We start from the raw sequence: 17,665 nt of genomic DNA on the forward strand, positions 1-17,665 counted from the left end.
CTCTCCAGGAATGGCTGCTTTGAGAGCCTGCATAGCCATTTCCTTTCCCACTGGGGGCAGAAGCTCACGTGCCAGTTCCCCTAGTGGTTCTGAAGAGGAGGTGTGTACCTGCAAACTGGAAGGCTGGGTGTGAGTAAGAGCTTTACCTCATCACCTCCTGCACCAGCACTGTGTTCATGGACTCCTCGTACAGCACTGGGTATTTCAGCATCACCTCCTGCAGGTTAATGGGATCAGGGACCTTCTTCAAGATGTCCTTTGACATCTCCTCTACAAGCTATAAAGCAGATGGAACAAAGCATAGAAGCTGCTCTGGAAATGGTTTCTGGGTAGAGAACTTCAGAGGCAGCTGCCTTCTTAACTGGGCAGCAGAACGAACGAGCCTGACCAAGGTCAAAGGGGAAATGAATCACTTCTGTTCCCTGGGGCCAAACTTACACATGGGGTTAACAGTAACTTTGCTGTTGGTTATTTTCTCCAAAAAATGCTTCCTGAGGGGGCGAATTCTTGAGTTGCAAAGTAAAGGCTTCTCCCTGACATCTCTAGAGGTCCTCCTTGAGGGGATTCCTTGGGGAGCTCAATGGACAGGCTTATTGGGGAAATTAAGGCAAAGTATTTGTGGTGATAAACCACATGCAAAGGACATGATTGCTGCCAAGAGCAACTTGAGACACTGAGCGACTTAAGGTGGGGGAGGGAATATCTTTTATTGGACCTGCTTCTGTTGGTCAGAGAGACACGTTTTCAAGCTTCACAGAGCTCTTCTTCATGTCTAGAGCTAGGTACCTACATGCCTTTGAGGATCTGGGCCTACGTATTTAGCTCCTTTTATTATGTTGCAAAAAGAAAAGGAGTACTTGTGGCGGTGCCACAAGTACTCCTTTTCTTTTTGCGAATACAGACTAACACGGCTGCTACTCTGAAACCTTTATTATGTTGTTCTCTCATCCACCACGAGGTGGCACAGACTCACCTGGCTGAATTGATACCACAGCTGTGTGTAGGAAAGGATGTTTTCTTGTAGAAATACAGTGCACTAACCCCACAGGAAGTGCTAACTCCAAATCAGTTGTTACACGACTGCCCAGCTTCCTGCCAGATCTTTTAGGGAATCTCATTCCCAGTAAGGGTGTAATGGGAAGGGAACTACATTCCATCCCTATAATCAACGCTGCTCACCATCCCAGAGCTGCTTTCGCACAATGCCTACATGATCCATGTCTTTGGGAATGGGAGGCAACAATGCTTTAGCAGTGCTCAGCAATGCTGTGCAACTATTCCAGTCAGGACATGAAGAACAGTACCAAGGGAGTTACACGTCCCCAGTCCAGGACACAAAGGCTAATGCCCCTGCGCAAAATGCTATGTGATTTTTAATGAGCAGAGCACCCTATCTTCAGTCCTGAGTCAGGGAAAAGAGTGCCAGTTACTGACTCACTAATAGCACATCTTGTAGCTCCTGGGTTATCCTTGGGGAGCAGGAGCGAAGGACCTTCCCTCCAAGGACTGACTAGACCCGATCCTGCTTGCCTTGTAAAATCTAGCTAGAGGGAATATGGCTGTAGTAAGCAGCAGTAACCAGTGGAGGGCAGGCTTTACCTTTCTCTGTCCCACATAGCAATCCAAACCACTGAGCAGCGTATGTTACACTGCGCGCATGGCACGCTCAGCCACTCTGGCTACACACCTCCTCCCTGCTGCAGCCTCCTGAGGTGGATGTCTTTGGCTGCAGCTGAATGATGGTCCCGAGCAGGGCAAAGGTCTCGTTCTGAGCAAAGGTTATGTTGGCGTTGTCATGTAAGCCAAATATCTCCGTGATGTCATTGAGTGGCAGACTCCTGATGTATTGGATGTATCCCTAGGGTGAAATCAGCCACAAGATTTGAGGTGAGGAGTGTGCATTGGGAGGGAGGAGGGAGAAACATCACGGTTATATTCTGATGGTTATTGGCCCAGCAGAGTTTGAAAGAGGAGAGGAATATGATACATGCCTGTTTGAGAACCTTTGGACTTACAGGCTTTTATACAGCCTCGTATCTTACACGGTGATGCACCAACAGAATGTTGTCAGACGTGGCTAGTTTGGGATGCCCCAGCACCAGAAAGGGGACAGGAAAGGAGTCAGAGAATGGTAACAAGAGTAATGAAGGGCTGACCTGGGAGGGAAGCTGAGGAGAATGCCGTATGTGGAGTGGAGCTCAGCTACACACTAAAGGAGAAGGGATGTGAGGGCAGCAATCTGGAGAAGCAGCACATACACTCATTAAAGAAACAAGTTGGGTGAGGTATCTTTTATTGGACCAACTTCTGTTGGGGAGAGAGACCAGCTTTCGAGCCATGAAGAGCTCTGTCTCTCTCCCCAACAGAAGTGGATCCAATAAAGATATTATTTAACTCAGTCTCTTTAATATCCTGGGACCGACACGGCTACACCTCCACTGCTTACACTCATGAAGATAGACAAGCAAGTGTCAAAATCAGTAGGCTAGTACTGGTAAGGGTTCCACCTCTGTGTCCACTTCTGATGGTATTAGTCTAGATAATAATCTATACTCAAACTACATATTATAAGGGTAGAGTCTTACTTTGGAGATTCTGACAAAAGCTATTGCAGAATCACTCATGTTGCTTCTGCACCAGAAGTCCTCAACAGAAAGTCTTCTATTGTGCAGCTGGACATACTTTTACATCATTATTTGTATGATGGTAGTGCCTAGGAGTCCAATGTGCTAGGCACTGTACAAAACACAGACAAAGACAGCCCTGCCTCACGGAGCTTACACACTACGTTGATTCTCTTGCTGTGAGATGCAGGTACAGAGTCAGATAAAAGCGGAAGATTTGCAGGCTTTTATAACCTTGTACTTTCTGCTAATTCACTGTGACAATATCACATTCTTCCAGAAGATGATCTCACATTTGGAGTCTCCATGTTCTATTTAGCATTCTGCTCTGTGCCTGTGTGGCTAGGAGAACATGTGGGTTTACGAGCTAAGTACTTACATTAAGATCATAGGTGGTGCTGATCTGTCTGTAGATCCCCGACTCGGAATAAGCAAAATCCTCAGTTAGAACTTCCGGCTTGTAGAAATCTTCTAATATATTCATGATGCAACGCCTGTCCCAATCATCTGTCACTCGGCCTCCATAATTGATCTCACCAGCTGTATATTTCAGAACCTGCAAAGGACAGTGTTATTTTAGAAGCAACATCCTACCCCAAAGAACTAGTTGCAAATGTCAAGCTGGGACATGAACTTGAATCTCAGCAAGAAAGAAAATGAAGGATGACTTGGTAAATCTTTGGGAAAGTCTGTCTCGCTGCATTGTCTGTTATAAATTCTAGTCCATAGCATGAGGGAAATTACTGCTGGGAACAACTGGGAACAAGCCTGCAATGGTAGGAATATAGATTACTGCATGCAATATCTCTAAATGTATAATGTTTTTTGGAATTGTGGGTGGTAGGGCAATCATTTCAGGGGCACTCCAGTCCTCTGGTCTCCATGGCAAACATAGGGGCCCACCTGAAGCCTAGGGATGGCCAAAGTATGGGCGGAGGCCCATGGAATGGGAGTTATGACATTCCACGCAGGTTCTGCAGATCAGTGCTTGTATATTTTGCTGCTGCTGGATTTGTGTGAGACTGCAAACAATTCCATGCAAGTTTCCACAACAGTCAGAAGGGATGAAACTGAACACACAGGCAGATTGAGCTTCTGAAATCCTAGTTTTCTAACCAACGTCTCCTAGGTTGTCTCCAGACATCTTCAATGCTGTCCTCCACCCCCCCGTTATCACACTCTCTACTGCCTCCATGGACTTTCCCAGCTGTGTAGAGTTTCTGCACTCACAACAGAGTACATGCAGCCTCCTTATGCACCAGCAACATCTCCAGCACCCATTCAGAGGTAAGGCAGACCAGCTCTCCATTCCCACCTTGTACGGGATGTCTGCATATTCGTCCAAGAACATCTTTAGCTGGCTGATGCAGATGCGGAGGTCTCCATCCGTGAACTCATATGGGATATTGAACCCCAGTGGCCCAAACTTCCGCCGCTCCAGAGCATTTCCATGGAACAGGCAAAGTGACAGCAGCAAGGCCTTAAACTCTAAGATCTACAGGACATGGGGACAATAAGAGGAGCAAGTAGTATTTGACCAGTGGTTGGCTTTCACTTTTTGGATGAGATATGTATGCTCTTAGGCCCATCAGCAGGTGGAAAGCTGAAGTGCCCAACCTGCTGATTTCAGAAGGCTAACAAGGAGCCCAGCTCAAAGGTATGGAATATAGACTCCAGCTATGCCATTTTGGAAAGTCATGGGCCAACATTTTCAAACTTGAATGTCTAAGTTATGATTCTAAATAAGGATATGAGGGTGAATTTTAGACATCCAAGTTTGAAAAGGTAGGCCACAATATTTCCAATAGGCGGCCCCAGAGGCAATTCCAGTTCCTGCTTTTTGAAATATGTGACGGAACCCATATTCCCGAGGTTCCACGCCAGGAGAGGGATACTCAGCCTGTAAGGCCCTACAAAACCAGTGTGCTCCTCAGTGATCCAATGGCAGCAGGAAGAATGAGTCTAGCCAAGTGGTCAAGGCAGAGAGCTGGGGGAAAGTTCTTGTTTCTTACCCTGGAGCAGGAATTCAGGAAGTCATCACTCAGGCTAATGTAGGACTTCAGCAGATTGGCCTTGACCCCTCGTGGGGGCTCAATGGTCATCTTGGAGCCATTCTGGAGGATGGACACTGGGAACTGGTTACTGGGTAAACTGGTAAGCCAAAGGCGAAAGTCACGGTGCACCTAGACAATTAAAGGGACCGTAAGTGCACTGAGGTTAAGTTTAAGATACCTGTTTACTAAGGAAGTTAAGTGAAAGCCTTCTTAACTGGAGGTCCTCCTCCCTCAATACCAGGCAATGCTCTTCCCAACTCAGATGGAACAAACCTTTCTCCTCAGATCCCCTGTGCTCAAAACCACTGGAAACTTTTTCAGCAGAGATGACTGCTCAACTACCCAGCCCCATGAAAGGCTTTTCTGTTGACGAGCAGACCTATCCCAGTTAGATACCAAGATGTGTGGCACATTGTTATCTCCCAAAGTTCTAATACAATGCAATAATCTGCCTGCCAAATTTTAAAATGAGTTTTATTAATGAGGTAGGGTAATCCATCAGCTAGAAAAATTCTATTGCTGTCACATGGTGGGCACATCTCTGGTGGTCGTCACCAGGGTGGATGTAGCTGCTGGAAGCAGTGCAGTTTTTCTGTATCAAGTGTGAGCAGTTTGAGGGCAAAGAGCAGAAACACTCAGACCGAATTAGACATCAAAGATGATACAACAGTCTAGGAGGTAGCTATATCTCCGCCTGTTGATGGCTTCACAAATTAGGACTACTACTTTGAATTCATGACATGGACAGACCTGACCTAACTAGAGAGAGTTAATGAAGAACCAAGCAGTGAGTGAATCAAGTAGTTCCTGCTCAGTATCACGAGCAAGATTTGAAGGTAGGTAACTGCAGTCCAACCCAACTATGGCTCACTGGTATCTGTACTATACTGTGGTAAGAAGCAAGCATCTCTGGATAAGGTGGGTATGAGCTGTTTGCTCAGAAAAACAAAACAAGTGAGAAACTGCCACCAACAATGGCCTCTGTCAGGGAGCTCTTGGAACATGCAATTTATCAGTCATACATACAGTTATGTATATTCAAGTGTCCCCTGTCAACAACGGATGGGGGATAGATAGCATAGGACATCTTGTTCCTAAAATGACAGTGTTGCCACCTGCTCCAGAAGTCATCTTTGTCTTTGTGGAACATGGCTTTGAGAGTACCTGTGCAACAAGGAGATGCAAATGCCACAGGAAGACTTGGTGTGCTCCGATGTATTCAACTGTGAGTGACGAGAGTAGCAACAGAGTATTGAATGCATTGGACACACATTCTGTGGGGGAGTAGAAATGTTTCAACTATCTGCCAATTAGTGTGGCTACTTTTGTGAGTAAATATAACTCGAGGGGGTGTTGCACTAGAGACTCAGTAGCTTATAGTTAGATGTAGGGTTATATAAGAATGTATGGTTATATTTTGTTATTCAGACGCTATATTTATACAAGACATTCTACTATCCTACTAAGAGTCATTTCTGTTATATAAGTAGTTTACATGTATTGCTGCATTCAGTGATAGTAAGCAGATAATCACAGTTATACCATGTGTGCTTTAGACTTGTCTCTGGCTCAACAAAAATATGTTTTATATTAGGGGGTAGGTGTCTTCTTATCTGCACAGCTTCCTAAAAATCGCAGACAGAATTTTTTTCTCAAATCAGTCCACTCTACAAACAATGGCAAATATTTTGATGTATTACATGGTAGAAACAAGCTCATATTGTCATAATGAATGGCACAAAAGTATGGGAAAATGCGTAAAATGTATAACTGGGGCTAAATATTTCCCAAACTTTCCAAAACTGTACTATTTTGAGTATATAGTTGCATTATCAATTAAGCTTCCTGCTCATTTTGCTCAAAATTAAGCTATGTTTCTATGAGTTATGGTCCTTACTGTGATTTTATTATTCTTTTCAGATTGGATGCCCGATAATGTTTAAACATTATGTGATATAGAAAAACTGCTTCCAGCACCTACACCCCCCTTGGTGATGATCACCGGATACGTGCCTAACATGTGGTAACAATGACATTTTTCTAGATGCTGGGTTTCCCCTTAGTGCCCAAAATGGGTCCAGGCTTGTAACAGATCCACTGGAGGCTCTTCCACTGGACATGGGCCTCCTGCAATTGTGCTCCTTCTACTGTTATAAGCTACTATCCACTCTCTAGCCAGACCAGGCAGCTCTTTGTCATTGGGGAGGCTCTCTGAAGAGAGCTCTAGAGTGACAAGGACTGGCCATCATTCCTGCCACATCTGTAACTTCCTTAAGAGGGTTCGTGAAACATAGAAGCTTCAGGTTTCAGAGTAGCAGCCGTGTTAGTCTGTGTTCGCAAAAAGAAAAGGACTACTTGTGGCACCTTAGAGACTAACAAATTTATTTGAGCATAAGCTTTCGTGAGCTACAGCATCCGATGAAGTTAGCTGTAGCTCACGAAAGCTTATGCTCAAATATATTTGTTAGTCTCTAAGGTGCCACAAGTACTTCTTTTCTTTTTATAGAAGCTTCAATCTCACCCCAGGCTGGAAATATCAGCGAGTGATTATGGCAGTAAAGGGATGATCGCTCCTAACACAAGGCAAATGGAGTGACCAGGACACCAGTGCAATACTCCATCAGAGGGATGGAAACAGCAGGTGGAACTGGGAAGATGATAACGGAGGGAGGGTACTTAACTGCACTGGTAGAGGAGAAGCAATTATAGTGCCATCGAAGTGATGTCATTGAGTTGATATATGAAAAGGTAAGTGTTAAGAATTGTTAACATTGGGCTGGAGGAGGAGGTGTGCACAGGGCAACAGTGCATCATGGGACTGGTGAGCCACATCCTACCAAATAGGCAACTAACCCTGCCCACACTGAATGGGTGTGGAAAAAGAGATTACAGGATAAGATAGTCTAGTTCCTGGTCCAGAGCAGAGGAAGCTGGGTAAAGCTGTGGAATAAAACACCAGGCTGAGATTCAAGGAGAAATCCATGTATGTGTTTTGTGTAACCTTGTCAGGATTGATGCTCTCAATGAGTCTCTCCAGCGAAGGCATCCAGCTTGGGGCTAAGTGGCAGTTCTGGAAGAAGACCCACTTCCCACGTTCCATAGCACTTCGCATCATAGCCTCGGCTCGGGGACCCTAAGGAAGAAAACCAAAATCCCGCAACTTTACCTTACCTACTATATGCCATACTGTTTCTTAGAATGACTGCATGTGACATCAGTGCTCAAAGACATTCAAACCATTTAAGCTACTTTTCCACTCAACAGTTGGTTTGATGCCCACACAAACCAAATGGCAAAATTCCAACCAAACCAGTGTCTCAGAAAAGCATCTTAACAATATAAGGGACATAGGCCACAGTTAAGTCTATGCCTGAAGTTAGTTTTGCTTTCCACATGCTTTTATAATGAAGGTTTAAAAAAAAAATTCTGCTCCAAAAGAGAATCGGAGAGAGAAACTACAAACGTCCAACTAGAGGCATTTCTAAGCCACTGAAGAAATGTGAGTGGATGTCGCTGCTGAATGAAATCCTCAAGCCACTAGGAACCTCTGCACCTGGCTGGGACCCAAAGGGGACATTTTCAAAATGGTGGCCTAGCATTTGGATTTCCTGGAGCTACGTGAGTAAACCCTTGTGTACTGAGATGCCTGTATTGCTCAGAATGAGTGAAGTGAAACCAATGAATTACCTGACCCTGGCCCAGGGAAATAGCCGACAGCTTCTTGGAGAACTTCATTTCTTCGGCAAATTTGTAGAGATCAGCAGCTGGGTCTGTCCCAGGTGAGAGCACGAATATCAAAGGTGTAGTAGAGGTGGACTCTTTGAACACTGAAGTGAGGTCTGAAGTCTGAAAGACAGGAAGACTTCTCGCTCAGAGTAATATCAGATGACTTGCTCTGGGGAGGGCAAGCAAAGGGAGAAGGCATTCTCTCAGGTCCAGTGAGTGCCTCTACCCCTACATTCACTGTCATGTCTGTCCTCAGAAATCACAATCAGCCTGATGAGTTGAAATAATCTGTTCTAGAGACAGGTCTTCGACCCAGATAATGCTTCAGGAGGCCCAATGCAGAGGCCTTCACTACCTCCTTTTTTAACCTATTTGCCACTGTATCCCTGGGGGCCTGATCCAAAGCTTAAGGAAGCCAAAGGGAGTCTCTCCATTGACTGTGGTGGGTTTTGGATCAGAGCGTTGGTCCCCTTCCCTTCCTTAGTTATCCATTCTAACTCCTTCCTCCTTTCCCAGCATCAGTCACTCTCACTCACCCTGTGGGCAATGTCTTCCACCACCATGTGCTCTAGGAGCCATTGATCTTCTCCTCCTGTTGCCTCCAGTGAATCACTGCTTGGCACCACCACTGAAGCCTCTCTGAAAATCCAGGCCCTTGTATATGGATTTAGGTCCCTAACTCTGGGCAGCCATATTTGAAGATTGTGGCCCGATGTGTAACTGGTTTAAAATGGAGCATTTGGCAGGCAGACAGCTAGCCATACACTTCTGCCCAGACATGTCTCTTTTACCCCAATTGAATGGAAGCCATTAGCTGACAAATGGGAATTCCTGCATTTTCTTTATAGAATACTCTCGAAAGGGTGGTTTGAACTGCTCCATGTTAAAACTGGCAAGCAGACGATATGTAAAGACTGCTTCTTAGTCTGCTACCCCTGGCTCTGCCAGGGCTTTGACACTGGGGGCCCAATTTGTAAAAATGGGGATACTTCTCATAAGATGTTAAAATCCCACCTTTGGTTGCTGACTGGCATTCAGGTGCATAAACTGGTTACTGAGACCTGCTCTACATCATAAAGTTGTCCTGGTATAACTAGGGCAGGTAGGGGTACAATTGTTTACAGATATAGGCTATGGCTACACTTCTGGCAACCTATAGCGTACAGGTACTATACGTGTAGCTGCACACTGCAGTGAAAGCCTCCAGCAGCAGGGAGGCAGAGGAGAAAGGCTCTGGCAGTGGAATACTACATTACTAACAATAGCAGTGTAAATGGGGAAGGTGCTGCTGGGTGCGTAGAAAGCTATATCGAGTACATACTCTCTTCTACTTGCCTAAGCTGGGCCTCACTGCCTACACTGCTATCTGTACCTGTGTTAGCTGGGCATGCAGTGTTTCTACTCTACGCACAGCCATAATTGTAGATATACCTTAAGTTAGCTCAGCACTACTCATACTATGGATGCAGCTATATTGGTATGAAGAAGCCTTGTAGCTGTATAGGTTATTTCCCTTCCCATATGAGAACAGATATAGTATAAACTAACTTCATAATGGTATAAATGCAACCACACTAGGGGGGTTGTGCCACTTTCATTATCCTGGTATAGTTAAAGCAGTACAGCTTTCTAGTGTAGACAAGACTGTACATGCCTAAATGTTGCTTTGCACTTCCAAGTGATCTATTATGGATGCTACATTGGAAAACTCTGCTCTGCACAATGTTGATGACGATGCTTACTTTGCATTCCAATGCATCTTTCACCCACCTCTCTCAAACGGCTTTCAAAAGTTCTGGCAAGTACCTACCTTTTCCAGATGGCACATATCGTTCCAGTGATGTGCTCAAGTTCTCAGAGCAAAGTGGAGAACAGAATCTAGGCCTTCTGTCTCCCTAACCTCCGCTGTAACCTCCAGCCATGCCTCCTCTCTGCCTTTGATCCTACTGCGTAGTTTTCAGTGTATGGTTTTCAGTTCCAGATTAAGAGTAATTCTGAGGTTAAAGGGCAGTGAGTGGATCCATCACCACCCAGTACTCACTCAGTGAGTACAGACAGTGTGGCTGATGGATAGAGCACTGGACTGGGCCCCAGGAGGCCTGGATTCTTTGCCTGGCTCTGCCACTGGCCTGTCAACCTTGGCTAAGTCACTTCACAGCTCAATGCCTCAGTTTACCCATCTGCAAAATGGAGATAATGAGACTGACCTGCTTTACAAAGGGTTTTGAGATCCACTGATGAAAAGTGCTGTATAAGAGCTAGGCATTATCTAAATGAGAGATGTTGTAAAGCATCCATTTAAAGCTAATTCAGCATCTGCTCCTAGCCTGGCTGGGGTGATCATGGGCAACGTGCAGTCCGTTTGCATCATTCCCATCAATTCTCAATGGAAATGCCTTCTGCCATGGCATTATCTTGGCCAGTTACCTGTGGTTCAATAAAGCGCTGGTCCAGATTCATGGCTACAAAGTCCTGCATGGCGTTGGTGACCTTATCCCCTCGCAGACAGCGTAGGGGCAGCAGCTTCTGGAAGGAGTCTAACTCGCTGTCCCACTTCCCAGGCAGAGGCTCTCTGCAAGAGAATCACATGCTGACTTTGGGTTATTCTCTGGGGATGGAAACAGATGCCAAATACATCAGCCTAAGGAAAACAACTCTCCTAAAGCCACCTGAATATGCACCAGGATTTTCTGAGATCATGTGTGGTCAGTGCCTGGATTTTAGTGATTCTTTTTCTAAGCAATATGGCTGTATTATTGTGGGAGAAGGGTCTGTACTGCCCACCACGCAGAGATCAGAATTCAGATCCACAGTTAAGGGGTGAAGGACTCACCTGTGCGGCTCAGCACTGTCAAAAATTGCATGGAACTCCTGGATATTGTCCACAAAATCATCCACAAAGCTGGAGAAATTCTTCAGGTTGGTTAAGGCCAAGATGTCACCCCACGCTCTCTCATACAGCCACTCAGGAGCTGGGTTCTCTCTCATCGTTTTAATGGCACCTCCAGACAGGAAGTAACGCCATTCGTCCTGTGGACCACACAGCACACATTTTCAGCCAACCTGTTCGGCCTTGAAGATCTCAGCATCATACTGTGGGACACAGTCACTACTGTGTGTGGCCTTGCTGGGGCATGAAGAACAGTATGAACCAAAGGAGGTGAACCGAAGTAGGCCTGCCCTTGGCAGAATACCAACACACCACATATTAGCTAACTAAGTAAGCACATTCCTGACCTGAGGGGAAGTTTTGTTCAAATGAGCAGGTACAAGATACAGGATTGTAATGACACATGGAAAGTAACATGTAACTTGTTCATATCAATGAATAAAAGGAGAAGTCATAGGAGAGGCATCTTTGTATCAGTGTAGGGGACAGCATCCTGTTATACCAACTAAGCCCTTACCTTATCACGGGCATACATGTGTTAGCGTCCCTGTGACCTGCAGCACAGGGCGCAAGTATCTGTTCTGCTGACAATAAACATGGCTGATTACCTTTGCCACCAAACCAAGCCTGTGATTTTTCTTTATGAATAACATTGAGGTCTGCTGAATCAGCAAGCTGCAATCTTCGCTGATGCCGAGTATACAGGAGCCCCCAAAACCAGCAGCAATAGCAACACCCCGCAGCACTAACACTATGTTAAAGAAACAAAAGTCCTACAGTAATTTCATGCTGTGTTTCCCTGCCTTACTGTTCCAATCTAACAGATGCATGTGGTAAGTGACAGATCTGACAACACAGTCCCAGGATCAGATCATTAGATTTCCTCCACAGTACTCTGCCAATGCACCTCAATCCTTATCTCTGTAGGATTTGAGAAAGTCTATTACATTCCCTAGAGACCCTACAACAGGATGGGCAAATGGGTGGTTAATTCCCTACTACAGAGTCATGTCTTATGAGCAGATGAGAAGGTTTAGGATCTGACTGTGGCACAGGGGGGTCCAGTGTTAAGTTTACTCAGCAACAGTGCCTAAAGCAGAAAGCTAATTAACAAGGCAAGAAAAGGAAGACACTGACATCTAACCTGGAAAGAAAACCACAAGTCTTATTTTGAGGAGTCTGGTGGCACCTTAAAGACTAACAGATTTATTTGGGCATAAGCTTTTGTGGGTAAAAACCCCATTGCTTCAGCTGCATGGTTTTTTACCCACGAAAGCTTATGCCCAAATAAATCTGTTGGTCTTTAAGGTGCCACTGGACTCCTCGTTGTTTTTGTGGATACAGACTAACATGGCTACCCCTCTGATACTTAATCTTATTTTGGTTAGCTCATTTTCTGTAAAATCCCTTCTCTTTAACCAGATTCATCTTGATCTTTCTGGAAGCAAAGCTCTACATGAAAGCCCAACCCTTGCAAACCCCTGGTTATTTAAGCATGGTAAGACACTCTACCATTTGCCAATCCTCTTGTGTGGCAATGAAAAGCTGTTTTAATGGGACAGATAGTAGATCATCCATGAATGAGCCAGACTCGACCACCCTGAATTCCCTTTGTTTTTGTCACAGCCAAATACTGGAGAAAGGTGTGTGTTTTAGACTAAATTACCTAGAAGAGACCCCTGGTACAAAACAAGGCTAAGCTCTGTGTTTTGATGTATGAACATCTGGAAGATTCAGAACATCAAACTAATAGATGACCAGGATGAGTAACTCTTCCCTAATGAATAGGAATTTAGACAGATAATCCAAATCATCAGACACCGATGGAGAACCATCTGTACAGACAAAGTATGCTGGCTCCCAGTTTCAGGAGTAAGATCAGTCTGGACTTTGGCTGTCCCAGGATATCCTCTCATTTAAACAGATGAGGGAGTCTGTTTACTCACCATGTTGATTTTCCCTTCATTCATCATAATCCGGACACACAGCAGAAAGGCAAACATGAGCTTGTGTTTCTCAAAGAGACTGCGGCACACATTGCTGTAGAGACTGAATGTGAGGTAATTGTTTATGTTCACTATCCGCTTCCTCAGGGTGTCTGAAAAGAGCCAGGCACAAAACAGCAATTCTGAGAGTGGAGGAGAAAGGACCCACACTTGCTACTGAGACGATCCTTTGACAGCCGGGCTCTGGGTATGTTTCAGTGTATGAGTTTACACGTGTAAACTATGCAGGGAGCTCACATCCCTCTTAGCTCCCTCCTGCTGTCAATCTCAGCTTCCTTCAGATCTGCCCATGAAAGTTTGCTCCTTCACAAGAAACAGTGGGGTATCCAAACCAGAGGGCACTGCCTCAGACAAACACTGATAATTACCTCCAGATGTGGCCCATTATAAATACACTTACGATATTACTGTTAAGCGCAGGTGCATAGAATATTGCTGTGATATGTTAATGAATTGCGCCCCCTGTTTACATCTTGGCACATGCATCTGGCCATGATATCTGTGCTGTTCCTGGAATGATAGCAAAGTGGGAGTGGCTGAGGAAGATGAATTTACCCTTGCATCAATTTCAAGGTTACTCTGTGCTGCCAGTATTTTAAATGCCCTGATCCATGAAATTCAGTATTTCTAATTAACAGCAGCAGTCTGACCAGAAATTAAACATCTTTGCATGGGACTGGCCTGGTGGCCCAGAGGCAGGGAAAAATGCTGTCAGAGAGTGGATCAGAGCTCCTCTCAGCTTTGTCTCGTTCCTCAGAAAGTCATGCTGATGACTTCATGTTGATGGACATTGGAGTGAGAGAACTGGTAGATGCTTAGGCTCAGAGAGGCGCTTGAAGGGCTTAATAAAAGTTTACTGCAAGGAAAAAGCAATCCCCAAATGAAGAGGAGAGACACTCACTGGTAAGAAAAAGCTGCTTACCCCTGTTTTGTACCAGGTAATAATTTGGCCCTTTAGAAGAGAACCATTGGAGGAAAAAGATGCTCCCAGCAAGAGAGAATTCTCTCATGCTGGCAATGCCAAGCTGGCTGATGTAGGATGCCTCCATGTCTCATCTTGAATTACAGCTTTATGTGTCTCAAAAAAGAAGGAACTTTCAAGCTTGATGGCAATGAGACCACGTTCAAGCAGCTCTGGCAGTAAACAACTAGGGCCAGACTTAGATCCGGCAACTCCCCTAAACCTGACTATGCCAGATCTAAGTCTCACACTTGCATTAGGGCTGAGTTTGCCCCCAGGTGTTGAGCAAAGGAGTGCAATGATCACTTTTTCACAGCAGCAAGCACCCTAACCTTTCAGAGGTACCTGCTCTCTCGGAGTTTGTGATTCCGGATAAGAATATGTTGAGGAACCACTCGAGCGAATACTGATACATGGGGTCAACGTTGGACAGGTCAGAAACGCAGAAGTAAAGGATCCGAGTGAGGACAGCTACAGGCACGTACTCCAGACGAGTGATGTCAATGTCTTTTTCTGTCTGCTCAGCTATCTTCACTTTGGCCTGTGGGAACATTCAGAGGCATCACGGCTACACATTTTCATGTTCCTGTAAAGGATTAAACTGACCAGGGCTGGGTGTCTGTGCATGTGAATCAGTCATTTACCTGGATTTCCCCTGCTTTTAGCTTGGATGCCTCCAGCACTTTGATGAGCTCCAAGTCATCAACAGGATTTCCCTCAGAGGAGCTTAGCCGGTAGAGGATCTGATCCTCTATCTCCTTCAGCTCTTGTCGCATCTTAGCATTGCTAACGATCAGCTGGTTCTTCGCCTCTTCTAAGTCTGGTCGCTCCTCAGCTACCACTTGTCCCAGCAACTGGTCTTCCAAGCCACTGTTACAAAACCCTTGGATGTTATCGCTGGGATGTCAGAGCGTACCCCCAAGTTTCACTTCACTTAAAAACTACTTGCTTACACAATCAGACAAAAATACAAGTGTCACAGCACACTATTACTGAAAAATTGCTACTTTCTCCTTTTTACCATATAATTATAAAATTATTTCAGTGTATAGTATATAGAGCAGTACAAACAAGTCATTGTATGAAATTTTAGTTTGTACTGAGTTTGCAATTGCCTTTTATGTAGCCTGTTGTAAAATTAGGCCAATATCTAGATGAGTTGATCTACTCCCTGGAAGACCTCTGCGTACACCTGGTTGAGAACCACTGCCCTAAATGTCCCATCTGCTCTGGAGCCACATGGTGCAACTATCTATGGTACATACATGGCCCCCATCACTATAATTCCTGAGCACCTGACAAAAGCCCAGTGTGGCAGAGAAAGGCTATTATCTTCATGAGGCATAGAGGAACCAAGGGCTTGTCTCCACTTTGCACAGTGATCAATCCACCGGGGGTCAATTTAGTGGTGTCTACTGAAGACCCGCTAAATCGACCACCGATCGCTCTCCCATCAACTCCAGTACTCCACTGGAATGAGAAGCATAAGGTAAATCGATGGGAGAGTTTATCCCGTCAAACCAGTGCGGTGTAGACGCTGAAATATGTTGACCTAAGGATACATAGCTGGAGTTGCGTCACTTAGGTCGACTTAGCCCTGTAGTGTAGGCTTGCCCTAAATCACTTGCCCAAGTACAGGAAGTCTGTGGCAAGGCACAAAATTGAACCCAGATCTCCAGAGTTCCAGGCTAGCACCCTAAGCACAGGACCATCCTTACTCACTCCATGTTGAGTTTGATTTCAATAGCTCAGGAACAAGAGAGTGGCCAATGTTTGCAACAGTTCAGTGGCTACTGGTACAAAGGGGTGACTGGTTACCTGGGTGAGAGGGTGAAGTTAATCAGCGTGAGCTTGGTGGAGATCTCTGGCGTATAGTGGGGATTGGGCAAATTGGTAGTGATGTACATCTTGAAGTCCTCATGGTATGGAATAACCATATCTCCCAGCTTCAGTACCGTGCTGCCTTGCTGTTTATAAATCTGTAAAGAGAGGGACATGGACAACACAAGTTGGAATCTCTACATTTAAAAAACATAGATGTGTTGAGAGCCTGCGAAAGAGGGAGTCCCACTATTAATCTAGTTCCATTGCAGGCTGGCTAGATAAAGATTTTAAAAGCCATTTAGGAGATTTAGATGCACAATTTCCATTAATTTGTACAGAGCATCTAAATTCCTTGCCTCCAAAATCTCAACCTTACTAAACACATCTTCACTAAGGAAGGACAAAGCCATTCTCATGCCAGTGCTGGAGAGCCCATTCCACCCCAGCTCCAGGCTGGCCAGGCTTCCTGCTCATCTCATCAGACAAACAGCAGAGAAGAACCTGTTTCATCAAGACGGGCTCGAGAGCCGGATCCAGTTCCTCCCCTACATTCTCCAGCAGGAACGGCTTCCCGAAGCGAATGGAATTCTCCAAGCTGCGCAGAAAGTCCCGGTCGCTCAGCTTAGCCACCTCCAAACCGTTCTCCTTCTCCTGAAGGACAAGATGGTGAGAGAGGAGTCTAGGTGTGGGCAAAGCAGGGAAGCCAAACTGCTTGTGCATTAAACAAATAAGTGTGCTACTGCATTAAGGTTGCAAATACAAAAAAAAAAAAGGACGTACAAAGGCTTCGTCTGTGTTACCTATCAGGGCCTTATATCAGACTTAGCAAATGCCTACTAAGTGCAATGTGGCCAAGGTAACATGGGTATGTTTTGCATTTCCTGACTTCCTACATTCATAGTTGCAACTTTAGTGGAATCCCACCCCTTCAGTGCTTAAGGGCTCAAAGATCTGCGTCTGATTAGCCAGCAAGGCAGGAGCAGCAAGGTGGGACTACAGACGCCTCCAGGGAGTAGAGGAGCAGCAGCAGCAACAGCAGCAGCAAGGAAAGTTGCTAAATCCCCCCCACACACACACACTAGAGAGTTGCTGCTGCTTTAAAGCACCAGTGACTCTCTCTGGAAACACTCCACTTGTAGAGCAGTCTGGAGGCAGACCATATAGAACAAACCGCCTCCTGGCAGGCGAACACAAGACATGGTGAGTGCTTTGGTTCTAATAATAATAATAATACCTAGCTCTTATACACTTTTCATCAGTAGATCTTAAAGCACTTTACACAAGAGGCAGTATCATTATCTCCACTTTACAGATGGGGGAAACTGAGGCACAGAGTGGTTAAAGTGAGTTGCCCAAAAACACCCAACAGGCCAGGTCTCCTGCGTCCCAGTCCAGTACATTAGTCACTAGGCTACACTGCCTCTCAAAGCCTGCAAGGGAGACTTCCTCTCTGAGCTATCCTGCCACATTTATGGTCAGGAAACGGTCTCAGGCTGGACCCCTCTTTGTATAAAGAACAGGAGTGCTCACTGAGGACCCTGGACTCTTCTCCCACTTAGTGAAAGTAGCCTGAATCTATG

The 17,665-nt window shown here is 45.4% G+C and overlaps 1 protein-coding gene across 1 annotated transcript in view; it reads right to left on the reverse strand.

The window, feature by feature from the left end:
• The window catches only part of DNAH1 (dynein axonemal heavy chain 1), a 132,761-nt gene that overhangs the window by 5,461 nt on the left and 109,635 nt on the right, over positions 1-17,665 (reverse strand). Inside the window, exons 62-75 of the mRNA XM_038408554.2 lie at positions 16,587-16,736; positions 16,080-16,240; positions 14,906-15,131; positions 14,607-14,802; positions 13,241-13,392; positions 11,238-11,434; positions 10,832-10,976; positions 8,366-8,524; positions 7,680-7,811; positions 4,637-4,807; positions 3,940-4,119; positions 3,004-3,180; positions 1,688-1,858; positions 147-277 (exon numbers count right to left, since the gene is read on the reverse strand). Of these exons, the coding sequence (XP_038264482.1) occupies positions 147-277; positions 1,688-1,858; positions 3,004-3,180; positions 3,940-4,119; positions 4,637-4,807; positions 7,680-7,811; positions 8,366-8,524; positions 10,832-10,976; positions 11,238-11,434; positions 13,241-13,392; positions 14,607-14,802; positions 14,906-15,131; positions 16,080-16,240; positions 16,587-16,736 (2,348 nt within the window). The remainder of the gene's footprint in view (positions 1-146; positions 278-1,687; positions 1,859-3,003; positions 3,181-3,939; positions 4,120-4,636; positions 4,808-7,679; positions 7,812-8,365; positions 8,525-10,831; positions 10,977-11,237; positions 11,435-13,240; positions 13,393-14,606; positions 14,803-14,905; positions 15,132-16,079; positions 16,241-16,586; positions 16,737-17,665) is intronic.

Source organism: Dermochelys coriacea, chromosome 7, assembly GCF_009764565.3.
Source record: "Dermochelys coriacea isolate rDerCor1 chromosome 7, rDerCor1.pri.v4, whole genome shotgun sequence".
Lineage (NCBI taxonomy): Eukaryota > Metazoa > Chordata > Testudines > Dermochelyidae > Dermochelys > Dermochelys coriacea.